Source organism: Microtus oregoni, unplaced genomic scaffold (assembly GCF_018167655.1).
Source record: "Microtus oregoni isolate MIOR12 unplaced genomic scaffold, Mior012 000015F_ref0000493, whole genome shotgun sequence".
Lineage (NCBI taxonomy): Eukaryota > Metazoa > Chordata > Mammalia > Rodentia > Cricetidae > Microtus > Microtus oregoni.
The window spans coordinates 14284269-14305535 of NW_024543074.1; the positions used below are offsets into that span (position 1 = coordinate 14284269).

Below are 21267 nucleotides of genomic sequence, written 5' to 3' on the forward strand. Positions count from 1 at the left end.
GATGAGATCTGGTGCCCTCTTCTGGCCTGCAAGTATACATGCAGACAGAACACTCTATACATAATAAACAAAACTTTAAAAAACTCATATTCATACACACACACTCACACACACACAGAAATCTGAATGGTAATCCCACTGTGTAGTATCTCCAAGCCAGTACTCAGGACGAGGCTGGTTATAGGTCACTAAGACTTGGTAACAGAGTCAGGAATACTTAGTATGGTTTTCCACAAATCTGAGGAGCATCAAAGGAAAACCAAAACAGCTGGGACCAGATTTACCAACATTTTGTCAATGTATAGAAGATGAACTTGACAATTAAGAAGATCTGGCCACTACAATATTCTCTAAGAACTCATTCAAACTGTCAATGCAAAGCTTACCTAGACAATATGCTAAACAGCCTCTTCACAAAGGAGAGATTCCATTTGGAGCTATAGAAACATAGGGACTTTCTATTGCAAAAATAGGTAGTGAGGGACTTTAAAAATGCTAATTGATGGAATAATGCTTTGAGTGATTAGGGCTATTGTATCAACAAATCCTTGGGGACCTTTGGAAACAGATGACTGACACATATACTACCGTATCATAACCAAACATGGTGCCTCTCCTATTAATGGTGTTCCAAAGTGTGTTAATGGTCTTTAGATAACATCTACTGGGAACACCAATATGTGAATGTACTACTACAGTAAAAAAAAGACATCTAACTTCTCTCTCTCTCTCAGAATCTTTGCCTTAAGAGAGCCAGAAAGTTTAAAGAATACTGTGTTTATATTTCTTTTCCAGGGTCTGGATAATAAACTGTGGTCAGTACAGACCTGGAATGTACTTTAGAGAAACTACAACAGCACCAGTAGTTTCCTGTATTAGTTCATCTAATCCCCACAAAAGCTGTGGTACATAAGTATTATAACGGGCTCCCATTTAAAAATTAGTAAAACTTAAATACACGTTAGGGGGTGGGGAAATTGCTCAAGGTGATACTCTGTATGTGGTAGAAACAAAAATTAAACCTGAGGAGCTTGGCTTGAGTCTTATGTTCCTAGTCTATGTAACCTCTTTCTGTCAAAGAGACAATGCCATCTCTTCCACAGTGATAGCTGAGAAATATCTCCTTCTTAACTCTCTCACACTGTATATGACAGCATCATGAGTGAGCATGAATTGTACTGTATAAGTCCCTGTTCCCACAAATAAGTCTCCTTCATATAAACCCTAGTCCTATGTTCGAGAGTCAGATGTCACAACACACATTTCATGCTGCATGGTGCAATTTTTTTGGACCAAATCTCAAAAGCAAGATTAGGGTTAAAGAGATGGCTCAGTGGATGAGAGCACATACTGTTCTTCCAGAGAGCCTCAGTTCAATTCCCAGTGTCCACATCAGGCAGCTTATACCTCCCTTTGACTCCAGCTATAAGGGAACCCAATGCCTCTGGTCAGAACAAGCACCTACAATTACGTGTACACTCTCACCACACATACACATAATTAAAAAATAAAAATGAATCTTAAAGAATAGCAAGATTAGCAAACTTAGCCCTTAGAGGACTTAGAGCTCTCAATCATGTGTACTTTTTTTCTTGATAGATTCAGTGGAAAAAGGGGTCTAACTTTACCAAAGGGAAAGAGATTATGGGATTTCTTTTCTTCCTAAAAGAGAAAGAGCTTTAAAAAAATGTTTGCCACAAGGAAGTCACATATAACCTTCAGAGTTATCTATCCCCCACACATCACAGCCATTAGTAGAGTCCTTAGCTCCACAGGCAACTGCTGTCCAGAGCACACCCATAAACCACAAATTCTGATTGCTGTCCAATGATGGGATTTCATCAAGTCTGGGGCTGAGAGATAGCAGGCTCTGGCCTATATCAGTGCTCCCTTACAACAGAGGTTCCTCTAGCCTGGCTGCTACGGGGCATTATGTTAAACATGAGAAATAGAAACTGAGAGGTGCTCAAGGAAGGGAAATATTTATGTTACCACAAATGTCCAAAAGGCACCCTAGCTTAGGAGTTTATAACTACAATCATCTCAGCTCCCCAAGGGTCTATGCTGCCAACTTGAAACTTCAAGTATACAACTGCTGCTTCTGTCATACCAGCATGAGTCCCTTTAGACCAGGTAGTCAGTCAGACCCTTCAGGTTGGCCCCATCATCCTAGCTACCTGCAGCTTAGAGTTTCTGAAGTTCTGCCTACTGTAACCTTGAGAGACACAAAGAAGCAAATCCTATGAACTTCTACTTATGCCATCACTCTCAACACTCTTGGACACTAAGCAGAGACCTGGGCCCTTTTTGATGAAACTTAAGTTCTAACTCATCCAATCTTCCACTTGTTTCAGTTTTGTCTGGGCCAGGATACCACTAGTCAAATCCCCAAACAACAAGAAATTGGAAAGAAGCTCTTGATTTTTGAGTTCTAAACATCATTTGGGTTACCCCCAATCACCAGCTCACTGCCTTTGGTTTAAGTGTCAATTCTATATCACAACAGCCAAATCCAGAAACCCTCTCTCTCCTTGACTTGGCAATATTCTGAATACTTCACAATTAACTGCAGGTAACAAAACAAGGCAGGTGTGGAAGGAACATAAATACTCTGATCACCAGGGGAAAAGAATAAAAATACAAATGTGGAAGATACCCTATAGTTTTGAAACAAAATATACAGCATTAGAGAACAGTGCTGGAGAATAAAATGTACAGAAAACTCAACAAAAAAGGAAGAAGGAGAAGAAGAATTACAGCAGCAATACTTTTATTTATTATGCAGGTTACTATAGTAGGAAAAGAGGGAAGAAGAAATCTCTTAAAACTATTTGGAAGTGAAAAGTAGGAAGGTGTACACTAGAAACAGGTCAGCATCATCACATACACAGAAATGGAACGCAGCCATAAAAGCCAATGCACACAGGCAATGTAATAAGTTGGAAATTGTATGTGCTGAAGCTTCTTATCTTTTAAATGCACAAACAGTTTGCACGTTGCTGCATTACATGAGGAAGATATGTGGCATGTCAACACTTCTTCTCCCAATCTCCCATGATAAGTTAAATCAGTGATGGGGCTTGAGAGGGTGGGAAGGGTTTGGAAAAAATCCAGGAGAAAGAAAGTTTTTAAAAAATCTCTGTCTCAGCAAAAGTTTTCATTAAAATTTTAGACAAATGATCCCTGTGTCCTTCTCTCTTGCTGCCTGGGGCTCCATGCTATTTCTATGCAAATAACAACCTCGTGGTTTATATCTTATTATTTCCACCGGAGCTGCAGCGACATGACCTGAGACGTGTAAGAGGTGGGATGGGGGGAGGGATGGAAAGGAGAGAGAGACAGAGAGAGGGTGAGAGAGATGGAGTGGGTGTTCACTCAAGTGTGAAAAAATATTGTCAGGAGTGAGCGTCAAGAACAAAAAAAATTGCAGGGATAACGTGTTTATTTCAGTCCCCTCACTCCCACCCCACCCCCACCCTTGCAAACCAGCACCTTTTAAAATTCATTGGGCATCAGGCGATCATGCACAATCCATCTGCTTTCACTTTATCATTTGCATTTCATGCCTCCTGGCTTTTGATGTGCTGATACTTTGATGCAGTCAGGAGATTCGCATTATCATTATTTCAATTTTCAAAGGGGTCAACGGGATCAGCACTTGCACACACAAAATCTTTTTTTCCCTATAACCTCTGTACACCCCTTTCTTATTCTTCACCCTAATGTTTAACATAAAGGATAAAGACTCCAAAAGGTGAGTATCAGATGTTTACAGGCTGATACTATATATAAGCCTGCATGTACCACCTACATTTCCACGCTGTACACAGGTACACAAATACAGTGAGCAAATGGTCAAGGTTTAAAATGAAGCCGCACAGTACTTCAAACACACAAAGGCTTTCTCACACATGAACACTCTGAGAGAAGCACATTCAGAAAAAAAAGAGTGGGAATCTACAAGCGAGACATAGAAACAACTCACATGAAAGACATACACTAAGAGTGACTAGCACAACTCTGGAGTAAGTGAGATAGAAAGAAATGTACACAGAGAACAGTGAGCAGAGACTAGAAAGAGTAAGGATATTAGAAGACAGTATTTGGGAGTGAGTCTGAGGAAGCAATCTGAGACAGGGAGCTCTCTGATAGCTTTCCTTTTCATTCTGAGAAGCAAGGGGGCCAAAAGGACATTCCTAATGAACTTGCATGAAATTGGTTGTTTTTCTAGCAGCAAGACTTTGTACTTAAGAGGTGCAGACATGAAGATAGAAAAGCAGGTGGAGCAGGATTAAGTAACCTCTACAAAGAACACTCCCTTCAACTAAAATGATCACATTCTTCTGGAAACAAGCTACAACAGAGCCTCCCCTCAGTAACTAGGCCTTTCTCTAACAAGCAGCCTTATAGGCTAGGGAAAAGAATACTGAATTTGATCAAAACAGATTTTAAGAAAGAAACCTCTAGTGTTTTCTTCTTGTCACAAATGAAATTAACTAACAAGATGCATGCGAGTCCCTCAAAACGGATTGCTGTTACAACAATCTGTGTATGTAACATACTGGGTGTGTGTGTGTGTGTGTGTGCGCACGCGCACACACTAATGTAACCATGTGCACTTCAGAGACACAATCTCTGTCCACATAAGAAAACATCACAGAAATAAAGGGGCATGTGTCATTTTAAAATTCTATCCTCATAGAACATGGTGTCTAAAACTCTCTTCAATGTTCACCAAAATCTCATCCTTAGATAATATCTAAAGAGCAACTTAAAAAATTAAGATTCTCAGCAATTTTTCTCAGTGCAATAATCTTCAATGGTGGCAGTTCTTTACTTTCATTTCCAGTCTGGTACTGCTTTGTCTTTCCTTAGAAAGAAAAGCAAATCCAAAGGACATAGTTCATAGGAAGGCAGAGAACAAGCTCCCACATCAAACAATCCCCCTAATTTCTGATATTCCCTCAAGCTAATTAGACAATGAAATTATCTACCATTTTTTTTAAGTGTGAAGGATAGGATTTCCACCTAGTCCCTATTATTTCATTAAAAACCAAGCCTTAAGAAAAATATTAAAAAGCACTTCTACTATACAAGTGTTCTTTTTCAGAGATTTCTCAAAATAGCAAAATTGTACATCCTTAACCCCCCGATCAGTATTTAACCTATACTGCAAAGCCAAGGGACATGAACACAGTTTCCAGTACATCATGGCATGTGTATAACTCTACAAAAGCAGTCACCAAGTCACATAAGGGAGATCCATGAAAACCTACACTTTGTGTCAAGTACTTGTATGTTTTCTTTAGCTTCACAAAATAAAGGTGCAAAATAACACCCCTCTTCTGCAGACAAGAAAGATGTAGAGCTGAAGGTTATACACTTATACAATGTAATCCAAGTAATCTCAAACTATTCCAAACAAATTCCATACATATATTTCCTGCTAGAGAGAAAATAAAGTCCAGATGCCAAAAGTGTATGTGAGAGACAGAGATACTGAGGGAAGAGGTTTCACTGTCTTGTTAGTTTCACTCTCTTTTACCCCTTTTAGAAGAGCCTTACAAGCGTATATGGATCACTACATTCTGAAGGTACACGTCTTGGTTTTTCCTTCCTCAGCAATTCATCTATGCACCCCCAATCATTTTACCACTCATTATTTACTGAGCACTTCCACTACGCAAATGTTCTTTTTCAGAGGTGTATTTATAAATTTCTCAAAACATTAAAACTGCACATCCCCAATACTTTGGCCAGTGTTAAATTCATACTGTAGAGTTAAAAAACAAAAAAACAAAAAAAACAAAAGCTAGTACACTTAGGACATGATGGCTTCCTATGCGAGACCATATCTCTTCACATATCAAAGGCTGGGACAAAACAGAAGTACTCAATTCTTAGTTTTTCTAGACAGAGACTAGAATATGGCCTGTTCAGAACAGAGGTGATGGAGGAAGGTCACTGGTTAAATAAAGAAACTGCCTTGGCCCTGATAGGACAGAAAATTAGGTAGGTGGAGTAAACAGAACAGAATGCTGGGAGGAAGAGGAAGTGAGCTCAGACGCCATGCCACTCTCCTCTCCAGGGCAGACGCGATGAAGCTCCAACCCAGGATGGACGTAGGCTAGAATCTTCCCTGTAAGCGCACCTTGGGGTGCTACACACATAAATAGAAATGGGAAATCAAGATGTAAGAATTAGCCAGTAAGAAGCTAGAGCAAATGGGCCAGGCAGTGTTTAAATGAATACAATTTGTGTGTTGTTATTTCTGGTGTAAAGGTAGCCGGGAGCTGAGCAGTGGGAAGCAGCCCACAGCTCTCACTACAGTTATATAGTTTTTTCTCTAATATACATATATTATAATATATACCATAAATATCATATATCACACACATATAATACATACTTACATTTTTATATTATATGATATTATGGATATATAATATACACACATACACACTCAAGACTAGGAATCATGCCTGGTACACAAAGAGGTACTCAAAATATTTAACTGAATAAAATGAATGAATGAATGAATGAATGGGTAAGCAAGTCAATGAGTAAACACTACAGGAGGAGCCACACTAGAGGCTGCCGTCTAGTCAGCACCTTGAATTAAAAAGTCATTCTTTTTAATCATTAAACAATTTCATATACTTGTTCCAAACCCTGGCAACTTACTTTGTTGAGGGCACCAGCTCCTGTCAGAATTAAGTGAGAATTCTCAACCTGGATTGTTCTTTGTCCCAGTCGGACAAGGTAAGCCCCGATACCAATGGCCCGGCATGTAACCTTTAAGAAAAGAATAAATTGTGTATGTCATTTACTTATGTCTTCTCCCATGCTTTAAAAACAAAAGTACAGATTAAATGTACAAAATTCACATGATCAAAAACCATTGTTTTTTTATGAAGTCTAATAATAATATAAAACCCACCCAAATTCCAGGTCAAATAGGGACAAAATTCATTGAATAATTTAAGTATTAAATGCTCCAGGAGTCATGGTCCATTTATTTGTCTGTTTTACAGATGCCTGTCATCCCCATAACATGCAGAAGTAAGTTAAGTACTAAGAAGAAATTCAAACTGTTAAAAACCTGGTAGAATAGTTAGAGAAATAAGAATGAAACTAAATGCTGAAATAAGCCTAGGTTTGTTTAGGAAATCCAGTAACTTATATCATCCCATGTTGCTGTTTCTTGTGTATGATTATGATAAATTTGTAGACGTATCATTTTCAGGAAATAATGCCATTTAGGACTGAATGGCAGTGAGAAAGGGTAGAAATAAACCCAGCCACACACCCAGCTGTTCAATAAATTTAATACCTTGTGGAGAATGGGGGATATAGCTTAATAGTAGAGAGCTCTTGCCTAGTTTATGTGAGTTCCCTAGCACTGAAATGAATCATCATTCTAGGAATATTTACCAGGCTGATGGTGATGATCTCATCATAAGCCAATGAGGATTCTCCAGCAATCATTCCAGAACCCCGAAGGTTCTCTGCTCCAAGTCCTTCTTCTTTCCCAATAATATCAGTTATCTTATACCTATGGGATACAACCATGACAAATCACAAAGGTTAAATACAGTAATAGTAACTCATAAACAGAACAACAATCATTATAATACTATTTAATACAAGTGCTTTAATTCTATGTATGTTCTTCCTGCCTAAGCCTCTCCATCTTAGCTTGGATACTACTTACTTGAGAGTGATATTCTGTGTCAGAAACAACAAAACATGGAATTTAGCAGCTATGTTAAAGTTCATTGGTACAAACAGTGTTATGGCTCTGGGGATAAAACTTTCTGTAAGTGGGGATTATAATATCTAAGATATGGGAAACATGACAGTTAAAGCAACAAAATGGCATGACACATCTCAGATTTTAAAAGCCCTTTCTTACATATTTGGAAACATTTAAAATACCAGGGCCACAGGGCAGTGGTGGCACATGTCTTTAATCCCAGCACTCGTGAGGCAGAGGCAAGCAGATCTCTGTGAGTTCAAGCCCAGCCTGATCTACAAGAGTTAGTTCCAGGACAGAGAAACCGTGTCTCAAAAAATGAAAGAAAGAAAGGAAGGAAGGAAGGAAGGAAGGAAAGAAGGAAGGAAGGAAGGCAGGCAAGCCAATATATGCCATAAACACTAAATAATCTTTGACAATTTTAAATAGGAATAAAAAGTACAAATAAAGAGGAAGTGGGAATTCTCATCCCTCTCCTTTCCAAAGATTATAATAAAGAGGAAGGTCAAAACGATGTGTCCCCCTACACATAGCTAGTATACTGGCAAGGGGTCCTGGCGATGGTTCTTTGAAGGGACTGTTGTGATGTATGCACAAGTGAAATGCTGACAAGGTGCCGAGAAAGCAGACAGTGGGTCTAGTGGGAGCCACTCATCTGTCTTCCCAGCAGGGGTTAGGAGGGATAGCTGACAATGGTAAATGGGAGATAGGGAACAGAGTTAATAAAAGGAAGGATCCACAGCACCATACATACACATGCACAAATATACATGCACACACATACACGTAAAGTACAAGGCTGGAGGCAGAGATAGGCATTAATGATTTATTATTCTTGGCACAGGGCAAGAATTATGTTTTATTTTAACTTTCATAAGCTGAAATAATAAAATTACGACTCCATAATGGCTCTTAAACTCCCCATCCTTGTATTTTTCTGCTTCTTTCTGTCGATCCCTCCACTGGTTCCCTTGTTTTGTCTTCGCTGTAGTCTGTGACTGGATCTCTGCTTCTCAGATTGCTCTAAGCTTTCTATTTTTAGCCTTTCCCAATACCAAGATATTCCGTTTTTTTCTCCCCTATATATCTAGACTTCAGATTCTAGAGTTATGTCATAAATAAAGCTAATCTTCCTTTAGAAAGAGACATGAAGAAGCTGGCAAAACTCTACTCACTATACCCAAGGCACCACAGTGAACCCCTAGGGACACTGGAGTATATTTTTAGAAAAGTACTATGGCATGTGCTATCTGTTAGACCCTTTAGGAAGCTCAGAGATCACCATAAGATAGAATATTGTCAAAAGAAATGCAGCGCTATCTTTACAAAGCCAGGCTTTCAGTTTCTGTGGAACAAATGCAAGCTTTCACAAAAACCAAGGAAGTACAAGAGGTGAGGGTGGTTATATGCAAGGTGACTTCAAGGTCTGAATAGTCTGTAAACACAGTTAACACACTATTAATAAGTTATTGTAATTATTTAAGAATTAATTAGTTAGGTACTAGTCTAAGACGTTAAAAATAGAGGTATGAGGGATATGAAATTTCAAGACCATCCTTAGCTGCATAGTGGCTTCAAGGCTAGCCTGAGGTACAGAAACCTATTTCAACACTCTCCAAGTCCCTACCCAGAAAAGCAAAAATGAGATATTTCCCCCAATTCACATGCATTACTTTATTCAAATGATCATTAACATCATAGGATAGAAACATATTAGGATGCTGTTTGCATTTAACTACTTAATTTAAAAAAATTAGTTCTCTGTTTAGTTTAGAAGTGCTCTAAAAATATTTTATGATACTGAAGGTGCCATGAGCCTGGTAGTGGTGGCGCACACCTTTAATCCCAGCACTCTGGAGGCAGGGGCAGGTGGATCTCTATGAGCTCGAGGCCAGAATGGTCTACAGAGCAAATTCCAGAACAGCCAAGGCTATACAGAAAAACCCTGTCTTGAAAAAAAAAAAAAACCAAGCAAACAACAAACAAAAAAACCCAAAATATGCCATGAACTAAGGAAGTCTGAAAACCTATGGCATAGCCTATATGAAGAAACTATAAAACATGAAAAAAAATACACTTCAATAAATAGAAAAACATGACATGCTTCTTTTTGGGAAATTAAACAGAAAGATGTCAGATCCTTATAAATGATATATAAAACCAATACAATCCAAATTAAAGTCACTATGGAAAGTTTTTGGTGATCAAAACATGTGCTAGGCCATGGGTTTGTTTTCCAGTATTACAAAATTAAAAAACCATATCAGCTAATTACAACTTGAAAAAAAAGTGAGAAATACATCTAATAACAATAGTTAAATAGTGTGGAATGACCCAAGAATATAAGAATTAGTCAATAAATAGTGCAGCAGTTAACACTGTAGAAAATACTTTCAGAGAGGTTATCAAAACGTTCAAGCCTCGCTGGTAATCAAAATTGCAAGATAAAGTTGCTGTTCTTAAAATATTCATTATTGTAATATAGTAATTATTGTTTTATTAACAATAACTAAAACATAGTGATGACAGCACAGTTAGAACAGAGGAAAGAAGTCCTATCACATACTCAATGACCGAGAATGCAGATCTTGGGAGGGCAATTTGAAAAATTTTAAAGACCTTTTAATATCAACTTTTGATCTGTGAATATCTAGAAATTAATCCAAAGGGTTATACAGCACCCTGTGTTTAACATCCCCTCCCCTCCCATTCTTGCAATTTATATTCAAACACTTGATGCTGTTGCATTCAACTACTTACACAGAAACATTAGTGTATATTCTAGCTTATGAATATAGTGGGAAGAAAATTGGCATAGTGAGGGTACCATGAACAAAGAAAGCTTGAGAACCTAATTAGGAACAGTCCTAAAAGCGTATGTAAAGGAATACTCAGCTGAAAGATGCAATAGTGAAAAGCTGGAAATGGCCTGATTTTCAAAGATAATATATTTATTATGATGAAATGTTATGCAACTACTAAACTTCATGTTTATTTCAGAAGGAAGATTAGGTTTATTTGTAATGTAACCCTAATCTAAATATAAGAAATTCCCCTAAAATAATTTTTAGTTCAAAGGATAAATTGAAAAGAAATTCTTATCTGCTATAGTCCCAATTACATAGAAAGAAAAGATAACAAATATAGAAATGACAGTAAGAATAATATAAATTCATAATTGTGGCTTCAGGGTAGGCTTGTGGCTGGTGTTTTACTTTTTGTTCAGATTTACACATTTCATAGTTTCTCAAATGAGTAAATAATATAAATATTACCTAAAAGCCTCCATCAATTGCAGAGCTCTCCAGATAATAAGTAGTAAAGCTAAGGCACAAATCTTAACATGTTTAGATTGTACAAGAGTTATTCAAAGATGTAGGAACACAAAGTAAGGAAATATTCTCTTTTCTTTGAGACTCATGGCCAAATTCATCTGAAATATAAATACCCACCTGGATTCGCCTTCATCCTCTACATGTTCACAGTGGACAGAATTCAGAGCACTGACTCTTTTATAATCCTGGGGTGTCAGATATAAATACTTGTAACCCTATAAAGCAAAAACAGTTTTTAACTCATTGTCTGTCATTTTCACATAACCAAAACAGTCAAAAATATAATGAAGCTTGTTCCAAAATGATAAAAAAAATAGCCTGCTTTAAAATGATAAATCATTTGAGTTATTGTCTAACAGAACACTAGCATAGGCAGTTTGGAAAATGAAGTTCCTATATTTTAGTCACTGACTGTCTACCCATGAAACAAGATACCCTATAGTTACAATTTCAGGTATGTTCCATTCATTTCACTCTTCAATAGGGTTAAAGGGTCATTTTCAGGTCTTTAGTGACACTTCTATTAGATATATCAACATGGAATTCAGAAACTGTAAATTATTGCTCTTCACTCAAATTCATATCATTGTCAAAATAGAGAGGGGTAAAGAATGAATGAAAGGATCACAAATCTGAGAGACTAACATTGAAACCAGAAGTCTAAGCAGTACAAACAGTCTGAGCACAAAATTCATACTTTTGCATTTTTCAATAAATAAACTCTATTTATATTCAAAAACTGTATTAATACTTAGTGGTTTATTTGCATGCATACACATACAAACTTATAGTTAAGGCAGAGAACCATGTGATATATGTTTAACATGCTATATGTATTTATAAATTAGCATTTTTCTGTACACTAAGATGTGGCACAACCATCATGACTAATTCTGAGTTCTTTCATTACCCAAAAGAAACCCAAACTTGCTAATGATCACTACGGATTTCCATATACTTTATAGGTGAAATTTAATGAACTATAATTTACATTTACTAAAATCCACTGTAATCCAAAATTACATTTACTAAAATTTACTTTGTTATAAACTTTCATTTTTGAGGCATTGTTTGACTGTGCTTCCCAGGCTGGCCTTAGCATCTAGAGGACTTAGATCACAGATTTCAGCAACCATACCTGGATTTAGTTATTATAATCTGATGAGTTTTGATAAATGTGTATACTTATGTAAGCACCACCACAATAAAAATAAGGAAAATTTTTATTATACTTTGAAATAGTCTTAAATATATGAAAAGTAGGTAGGAAAAGAAACCGAGAAAAAGGAGCCATGAAGGTATATAGAAAACCAAGAGAAGAAGCATTTTAAAAGATAAAGCAGAACAATGGAGTCAAATGCTGCCTGATCACCAAATAAATACTAAGATAAGGACTGAGAATTCAATGTCAAATTTAAAACACACAATTTTTGGTGACCTTGATAAAAGTAACTCAATTATAATGGTTCAGGTGTGAGCTTCACAGAAGGGGGCTCAAGAAAATGAGAAGAGAGCCTGGAGATAGAGCGGACAACTCTTTGAAGAAGTTTTGCTCTAAAGGAAAGAAGGATGGGAGTGAGTTACTGGAGGGAAACGTGTCTGTATGTCAAGGGGAGTTCCAGGAGAGAGGGAAAAGGTGATGATGAGCCAGAACTGAGAAGATCAAGGGTATAAATGGAGAGATGGTTTTAGGAAGGGGTGGGGATTGTGCAATTAATTAAAGCTCAGGAGTAAGGTAGAGAGGAGTGGAGGCAGACACAGGAAGTGCTCATCTGTACAACAAGGCAGAGTTTTTTGGCTTGCTTTTCTTGTCTTGTAGTACTGGGGACAAACCTGGCATGGAAGTACCTTGGGAGGCAAGGACTAATACTGAGTAGGAATGAAGGTAAGGGAAGAGGGTTGGGAGGGCCTTAGGAAAGAGGAGATGTGAAACCATCATCCAAGAGTTTAAAAGGCTAAGATTTAAAAAGTAGGATGAGTCAGAGAACATTTTACTCCATTTATGTTCAGTTGCACAAGTGCACATGTGGAGGAAGTAGACAAAGTTAGTTTTAAAAAAGGTCTTACTTCTAAAAGGATAGAGTAAACAGAATGAACAGAAACAGAAAAAGGTGACAATTATAATGTTATGATGAACCTTGGAATTTAAAGAAGTTGAATGAGCCAGGTACAGGTCTTAATCCCAGCAGAGGCAGGTAGACCTCTGTAAATTCAAGGACAACAGGGTCAATATGGGGCATCCCAGACAAGCTAAAGTTCCATAAAGAAATCTGTCTCAAAACAAAACAACAACAAAACAATAAAAACCGACCAAACAAGTTGAATGAAAGAGTGGGAAATGGAAAGAACAAAAAAGTAGTAGAATTGCAGTATTTGTAGGCTTAAAGGACTGTTAGATTTTGAGTATATAGGAAAACTGGGTACATGGAACACATATGATGATTTTTTTGCGAGTCCAATTCTTGTTCCACTGTTAGCTGCTACATAAGTGTGTGGGATTCCTTTTGCTCTGGTGAGTTCAGAAGCTTTGAGGACAATAGGATGGAAGGGTAGCAAAGAGAGATGCTTGAAATATATTCTAGAGAAACTGAGCAAGGATGGGACCATTAGAGGAGAGAATCTTTCCCAGTTATGGGAAGGATTATCTATGTGAGTATAGCAATTCCCAAAAATTAATACAGGACTAAGCAACATTGGAGAAAGTAACACTATACTTAGAATTAAAAGATGCAAAGTAGAAGAGGCGGCTCAGGGGTTAAAAGTGCTTATTGCAAGCTGGGAGGTTGTGGCACATGCCTTTAATCCCAGAACTTGGGATCAGAGACAGGTTTGAGTTTGTGAGTTTGGGGCCAGCTTGGTCTATAAAGTGAGTTCCAGGACAGCCAGGGCTGTTTCATAGAGAAATCTTGTCTCAAACCAACCAACCAACCAACCAACAAAAAAGCCAAAACAACAACAGAAAAACTGCTTACTGCTACTGCTCTCGCAGAGCCCAGGTCCAATCCCTACTGTCTATATGGCAGCGTGCAGTGGCTGTGACGTCACTTCCAGAGGCTCCAACACCCTCTTTTGTTGTCCACAGGCACAGGTACACACTGTATACATACAGATATACCAAATGCACACACATTTTATTTGTATAAAATAAATAAATTTGGGGACTGGAGAAGACCAGATTTCAATTCCCAAATCTATGTTGGGCAGCGCACAACAGCCTGTAACTCCAGCTCCAACTCCAGGGGTTCTGATACCCTCTTCTGGCCTTCGATGGTACCTGCATAGATGCATAATCCACCCCCCCATACACAATAAAAAAATTAAATAAATCATGCTTTTTAAAAGATGTAAAGAAAAAGAGGCCATGATCAAAGGGTAGGGAATAAGAAGAAGTAGCGTGAAAACATGAGACTATAAGATGGGATTCCCTCCACCTCCCAGGGAAAAGGGTCTGAAAGTGGCAATGAGAATTAAAAAATAGTGTTCCCCCTCCAGGTAAATAACACAAGGGAAGAAGAAAACAGCTGCTACTTAAGAATTAAACAAGGAATTAGTGTCTCTAGAGTCAGTTTCCAAGTAGAAAAGCAGGTTTTTGAAAAACTGATGATGTAAGAGATTTTGTTGATGATTGGTAACTGCTCCCAGAAACCACAGTGGAATATTTTAAAGATAGATATTTTGGGTTTACCATGTGTCATACTAAATGCATTGTTATTAGTTCATCTAAGGTTCAGCCACAAAAACAGTCACCTGTAAAAAGCTGGAGAAAAAGACCAGATGAACATGCTGAAAGCCTGTCTCTAACATGCAGTCTTTAGTTTGGATGCTGTCTGTCTCTCAGTGTGAAGACTGAAGCCTTGAGCATTCGAAGCAAGTGCACTATCAATGGGCTACACTCCAGCTCTTAAGGAAGGTGGTTTTCTTGTTTTGCTTTAAATTACAATTATTTTATGTATTATATGAAGGGGAATAGGTGTGCATGTAGTGGTCAGAGAACTTATGATAAATGACTCTTTCCTTCTACCAAGTGATCCTGGGGATTGGACTCGGGTCTTCAGGGCTGGCAGCATCCACCATACTTTCAGCCACCTTACTGGGCCCTAAGGAATTTTCTTAAGTAATTTTGTAAATGCTGTCTTTTAAACTTAAACCTTTTCCTTTCTTCCTCTCACATACACGAACATATCCCCATGCATAAACAAACAGAGTCATGAAGTGCTATCTCCTTGTAGGCTGTACCTTGTAGGGATCCTCTGGATCTACCCAGGCCACATGGAACATATGACGGATTTCTTCTGCCAGTCCAATTCTAGCTCCACTGTTGGCTGCCACATAGATGCGTGGGATACCTTCTGCCCTGGCAAGTTCAGAAGCTCTGAGAAACAGCAAATCCTCTTGAGGCCCAAAGGACCCAATTCGATATGTAATGTCATTGCCAATGACGATGATATCTCGGCCATCTGGATATTCAGGGCTTTTAAGGCTCATTTTCCAAGCTACCATGCCAATCTAAAAAAGACAGAAACAAATAAATAGAGCGTCATACATGCATTTATTTTTCAAGTTCTTCGAGAATAAGACACTAGATTTAGACACATCCTTCAGAAGATAGGCATTGTGAAAGAACAAAATTACTTCTTGGAAAGTAGAACAATATTCTAGAACACTGCTTCATATTATTACAGTATATCCCAAAGTTGTCTCAATTCTTCAGTGCAATTACTTAAAGAAAATGAAAAAACTCCACATCTAAATGCACTCAAGATTACATGTTGAAGAATGTTATGGCAGTGGAGGTAAGTCTAGAATGTCCATTTTACCAAACTGTACATTAAGACACTATATTCAGCTTTTTTTTAAAAAATATTTATTTATTTATTATGTATACAATTTTCTGTCTGTGTGTATGCCTGAAGGTCAGAAGAGGGCGCCAGACCTCTTTACAGATGGTTGTGAGCCACCATGTGGTTGCTGGGAATCGAACTCGGGTCCTTTGGAAGAGCAGGCAATGCTCTTAACCACTGAGCCATCTCTCCAGCCCTATATTCAGCTTTTTAGTGAGATTTGTTTCAATAAATATTTAGCACGTAAGGGATAGAAAGAACATCACTTCTCACAGACTGCCCAACTTTTGTGATCCGAGGCCCTTGTGCTCTCTACTCTATGAAAGACAGAGATTCTTCACTGGCTTGGTCCAGGTGTTTTCCATTTCTGCAAGGATTTTCTATCACTCAGCACTGTATCTATGAGAGCAACTCTTGCTGCTTTCTTCAGCTCCAGAAAACCAAAGGATGCACACAGCTAATCTCTTGATGCACTATGATGTATGTAAATCTCTGCTCTCTGTTCAGTGGCATCTGACCAGCCACACAAACAAATGATATAGACTTGACAGTGGTGCCATGTCTCTTTTCAAACTCTCACAGCCCTCTCCTTTTTAATCCCCTTCTACATGAGAGCTACTCAATCCTACTTGTTTATTTGCTAGTCCCATTTCTTTCCTATTCACTTACACCTCACTTACAGCTGCAGTTTTTCATGTCTGCCTGTCTGTTTCCCATATACCTGGATAACTAATGCTTTCTATTCTTTTCTCCTCTTTGTTTTCCTGTCTCCTGCTTCTCTCTCTACCCCCACACAAATGCCCAAACACAAAGCCTACCAGATGAGTCCAGCCACATCTACAGCACTGGTCCCTCATCCCCAGGCTGCTGCACATCACCTCATTGGGGAACTGGCCATCAGGAAGGGCCATTAACAGATGTAAATAGCAGCATTCCTGGAAAACCATATGCATCACCCAGACTCAACCCGGCCAGTGATCATAAGCTCTGAGTACACATTCCTCAATCCAATTGCACATCCACTCTAATCAGGCTGGTTGAGGCTTTCTACACAGTTATTTGTGATCCTCTGCATTAAGAAATAGGTATGAAACACCCAGTGATAAATATAAGCTTTTTTTTTAATATATCATACCATTGGCCAAACACAAAATGAATGTAATATAGGGGAAAATTCCAATCACTTTCTGAGATAAGGTATCACTCTATCTGCTAATTAAAGACAAATAAGGGAAAAGAAGCCTACCATCAGAATGCGGCACAGAGAAACCCCAAATATCAGTATAATCTTGGATTTCTTTTAAAGAAAAAAAAAGATCAAAACAACAAGAAGGCTTTAATATATTGCCTGTGTGAGAGAAAATATTTTTTTCTACATTTTCAAGTGCTGTCCTCACTAAACCACTCATTTGTTTGTCAGAAAAGAAAAGCTATCCACTGTCTACTTTCTTTTAAATGTATTTGTAGTTAGGAAGACTGGGTTTTACACCAAATTTTATGCTATATTAACCTTAGCAACCTAGGCTACTTTATATACAAGCCCTGAAGAATCTACTTCAGCATTTGTGTGTTAATGTAAACACTGTGACTGTGTGGCCCTGGGCAGACAGATAATACTCTTATCTTTCCTTATTATCTAGGGACTCCTGTGCCACTTGGGCAGTTAGTTCAGCAACGGTCAGGTCATTATGCTTGCAAAATTGACTTCTAATTAGGTGTCAACATAGCAGCACCAAGAACAATTTTCTTCCCCTCTTCAGTTTTTTAAGGCAGATCGTGTTAGTTAGCTTTGGATGACCTGGAACTTGTTAAGTAGTCCAAGATGGCCTGAACTCACAATCCTGCTTCAGCCTCCTGTGTTGGGATTACTAACACACAACACCGCACCTGGCTTTACACATTATTCATTCTTTTATCAATTATCTTTCATCAATCAGCCCCTGCTCCCTACCACCTACATTAAACATACAACAACAGAATTGAGAGTGTTAGGCTAGTCTCAGTACAGTAAGGGTCCTTACAAGAAAATATTCAGTTTGAGTTAACACAATGAACACATGAAGAAACATCTGTGGTTCAATTAACATTAAAATTTGGATTTCATTGCTAATCAAACAGTAGGGCATATAAGGGTAAACAGAGGCTTTGGAGTCAACCAAATTTAGAACTAAATCAAGGATCTATCATTTATTAGCTTAGTGACCTTGGTGTGTGTGTGTGTGTGTATATATATATAAAGATTTTTTAAATATATTTATTTATTTAATATGTATACAATATTCTGTCTGTGTGTATGTCTGCAGGCCAGAACAGGGCACCAGACCTCATTACAGACGGTTGTGAGCCACCATGTGGTTGCCGGAAATTGAACTCAGGACCTTTGGAAGAGCAGATAATGCTCTTAACAGCTGAGCCATCTCTCCAGCCCCACCTTGATATATATTTAACTTTATTGAACTTCAACGTCCCTATATGAACAACCAAAGAACACCCATGAGTTTGATGAATTACTAGAAGCAGGACTCTGTATGAAATACAACATACAAAGCTTGCCCTTTTCTTTCCTCTTTTAAAGTTTCACTCAAACTCTATTTCCTTATTAAAGTTTCTCCATCCTAAATTGACTCCTGTATTCTCTGATCTCTTATTAAGTTCTTCATGCAGAGAATCTATATGATAATAGATAAGATACCATGTAGAAGTCATTAACTCTTTTTTTTTTTTTTGAGACAACTTTTTACTTTGTAGCTCAGGTTGGTGCAGAACTCACTATGTAGCACTGGATTGTCCTCAAACTCATGGCAACCCTCCCATCTCAGTCTCTTGAATGCTGAGATTGCGTGCATGTCTAATCATGCACAGAATAGTCACTTCACTAAAACAATACTAGCTTGGAAATACCTGGAGAATAGTCAGCACTATGGATTAAAACACTGGTCATGAGCAACATCAAAAGACTACAGATTAAGAATACTAAGTGCCTTTAAGTGAATCTATAAATTAAGAACAACACCTGTTGTCAAATGAATACCTACCACATGCTACATTGCACTAGAAGTTGACAAACACGGACAATGATTAAGAGATTAAGTAAGTCAAGTTGTCTTGGATCAAATATCAACTTCATACTAGTTGTAAAACCTTGTACACAACAACCTTTGACAGTCTCAATTTCCCTAACGATAAAATGGAACTTTTCTTAAGGTATTATTGGGAAGAGCACGGCAAAGTAGTACAGAATTTCATACACAAATACTCTCAATGTAGTTGTTATCATAATACAAAGGTGGCTGTTACTGGAAACTGGGGCAGAAAGTAACTTTTGAGAGGGGGGGTTTCCTGGGAAATCAACCCATGGCTCCACACATACTAGGTACACACTCTAACACTGAGCTATATACTCAGCCCAATACCTTGTTTTTATAGCTAGTGTGAATTACTTATTTTTCAAGCTAAGGACAACAGAAAAAGAAACGCTCTTTCTTTGCTAGAGAAATGATAGAAGTATATTTCGGAATATTATTAGTGTCTTTAGCTAAATACAATATGGATTATGAATATTAATTATAGCACAAACATAAATGTCACTGACCCCTAACTACAATGTGGTTTCATGGATTGGATCCTGGAATAGAAAAAGGATATTATTAGAAAAAAAACTAGTGAAGTTCACAACAAGTTTGTTTATTTTATAGAACTTCAGCAAGCATAATTTCTTCATTTTGAAAATTCTACTATGATTATATGATGTTAATACAAGGGGATATAAAGAATAAAGTTCAGTGGTAGAGTGTACACTACAGCATTTATTTTATAGAACTGCAGCAATGATAATTTCTTCATTTTGAAAATTCTATTATGATTATAAGATGTTAATACAAGGGGATATAAAGAGTATAGTTCAGTGGTAGAGTGTACACTACAGCACACACACACATGCATGCAAGTGTGTAGGGAAGCTGCATGAAAAAAGAACTCTCTATTTTGTTTCTGTGACTCCTCTGAATCTACAATTACTTTAAAATAGTGCAAACCTGTAATTCAAGCATTCTGAAGGCAAAAGCAGGGGGATTACAAACTTGTAGTTCCAGACTAGCCTGGGCTCTTATTATGTCTATTTCTTTCTCTGTACTTATGGAATAACTGTTTTCTTACACACACCTTTTTAAAAAAGCAAAGCAAATTGGATATTTGGGTCAATTGTTAGTATCCTGGACAGCATTACTCTGAATAGCATTACAATCATGAAACTGCTAAGTGCATGATCCTGACAGTCAAAACATTTAAGATGTTGACAGATGGAGCAAGAAGAGAATGGAGACAAAGTATAAAAAAGGACATGCTACTGGAATTTCATGTGGATAAAAGTTATGGGTATGTCAAAGAGGAGAAAAGTGCAGAGTTTTGGTCTTTGGCAAGGAAGAAATGTTTAGTCAATTTAAGCTGATGAGGGAGGGGGACTTGATTGGGGGAGGGGGAGGGAAATGGGAGGCGGTGGCGGGGAGGAGGCAGAAATCTTTAATAAATAAATATTTTAAAAAAAGAATTTTTGATTGTTTCTTTATTTCAGCCTCAAAAACAAAGTGATGGCTTTGAACATTATGAATAGCTTGAAAACTATGATGTAGCACACAACTAAAAAAGAGCTTAAAATACATGCATAATTGTAACAGGCAAAACAGTATGGTCATTAAGGATATAGATTCAGAAGTCAGATTCCTAGAAATTGAGTGTGTTGGCACAAGCTTGTAATCTCAGTACTTGGGAGGCAAGAAGGCACTACAAGATACCTCTATAAAACCAGCCTTTAGGAGGATGGTTTTAAATTCCAGGCCAATAAGGATTATAAAACAACAGCCTAAATCAAAACCAACAGAAAGAACTACCTTAGGCTGTTGGAAGTAGCATTTTGTTTTTAAAAGAAAAAGTGCTCTGTGGTGCTGTGGTAGAATGTAAGCATATGTATACACAGGTTTATACAATATTAATATCTCTACCTGAGAAGAAACTGCTTCTCATTGTATTTCTGGTCTGATGGTTAAATACATATTTATATTTTTAAAGTCAATATTTGTATAATAGGCAAGAACAGTGCCTATCAGCTAAATACATATTTAGGACTGTACCACATGTATTACAAACATGTACTAAAATCGAAAGCCTATATTTATACAGATCCTTTCATCTTGAAGGGGACTAAAGAGCTTACAAACATATGTACATAAAAGGGCGTTAGTACTGATAGGCAGGCAAGGTGTCAGTTCCCCACTTCCCTATGTCTCTTAGCAGTCCTAGCTAGGAATACACAGAGTGTCAACAGACACAGGCCTGTAAC

General features: G+C 37.7%; 1 protein-coding gene across 4 annotated transcripts in view; it reads right to left on the bottom strand.

Annotated features, from left to right (window-relative positions):
• Positions 1-21267, bottom strand: part of Acaca (acetyl-CoA carboxylase alpha) — a 273487-nt gene that overhangs the window by 53042 nt on the left and 199178 nt on the right. For all 4 annotated transcript variants that reach the window (XM_041664329.1, XM_041664328.1, XM_041664331.1 and 1 more), the window contains 4 exons: positions 15328-15597; positions 11209-11306; positions 7435-7555; positions 6685-6795 (listed from right to left, as the gene is read on the bottom strand). In XM_041664329.1, coding sequence (XP_041520263.1) covers positions 6685-6795; positions 7435-7555; positions 11209-11306; positions 15328-15597 — 600 coding nt within the window. The remainder of the gene's footprint in view (positions 1-6684; positions 6796-7434; positions 7556-11208; positions 11307-15327; positions 15598-21267) is intronic.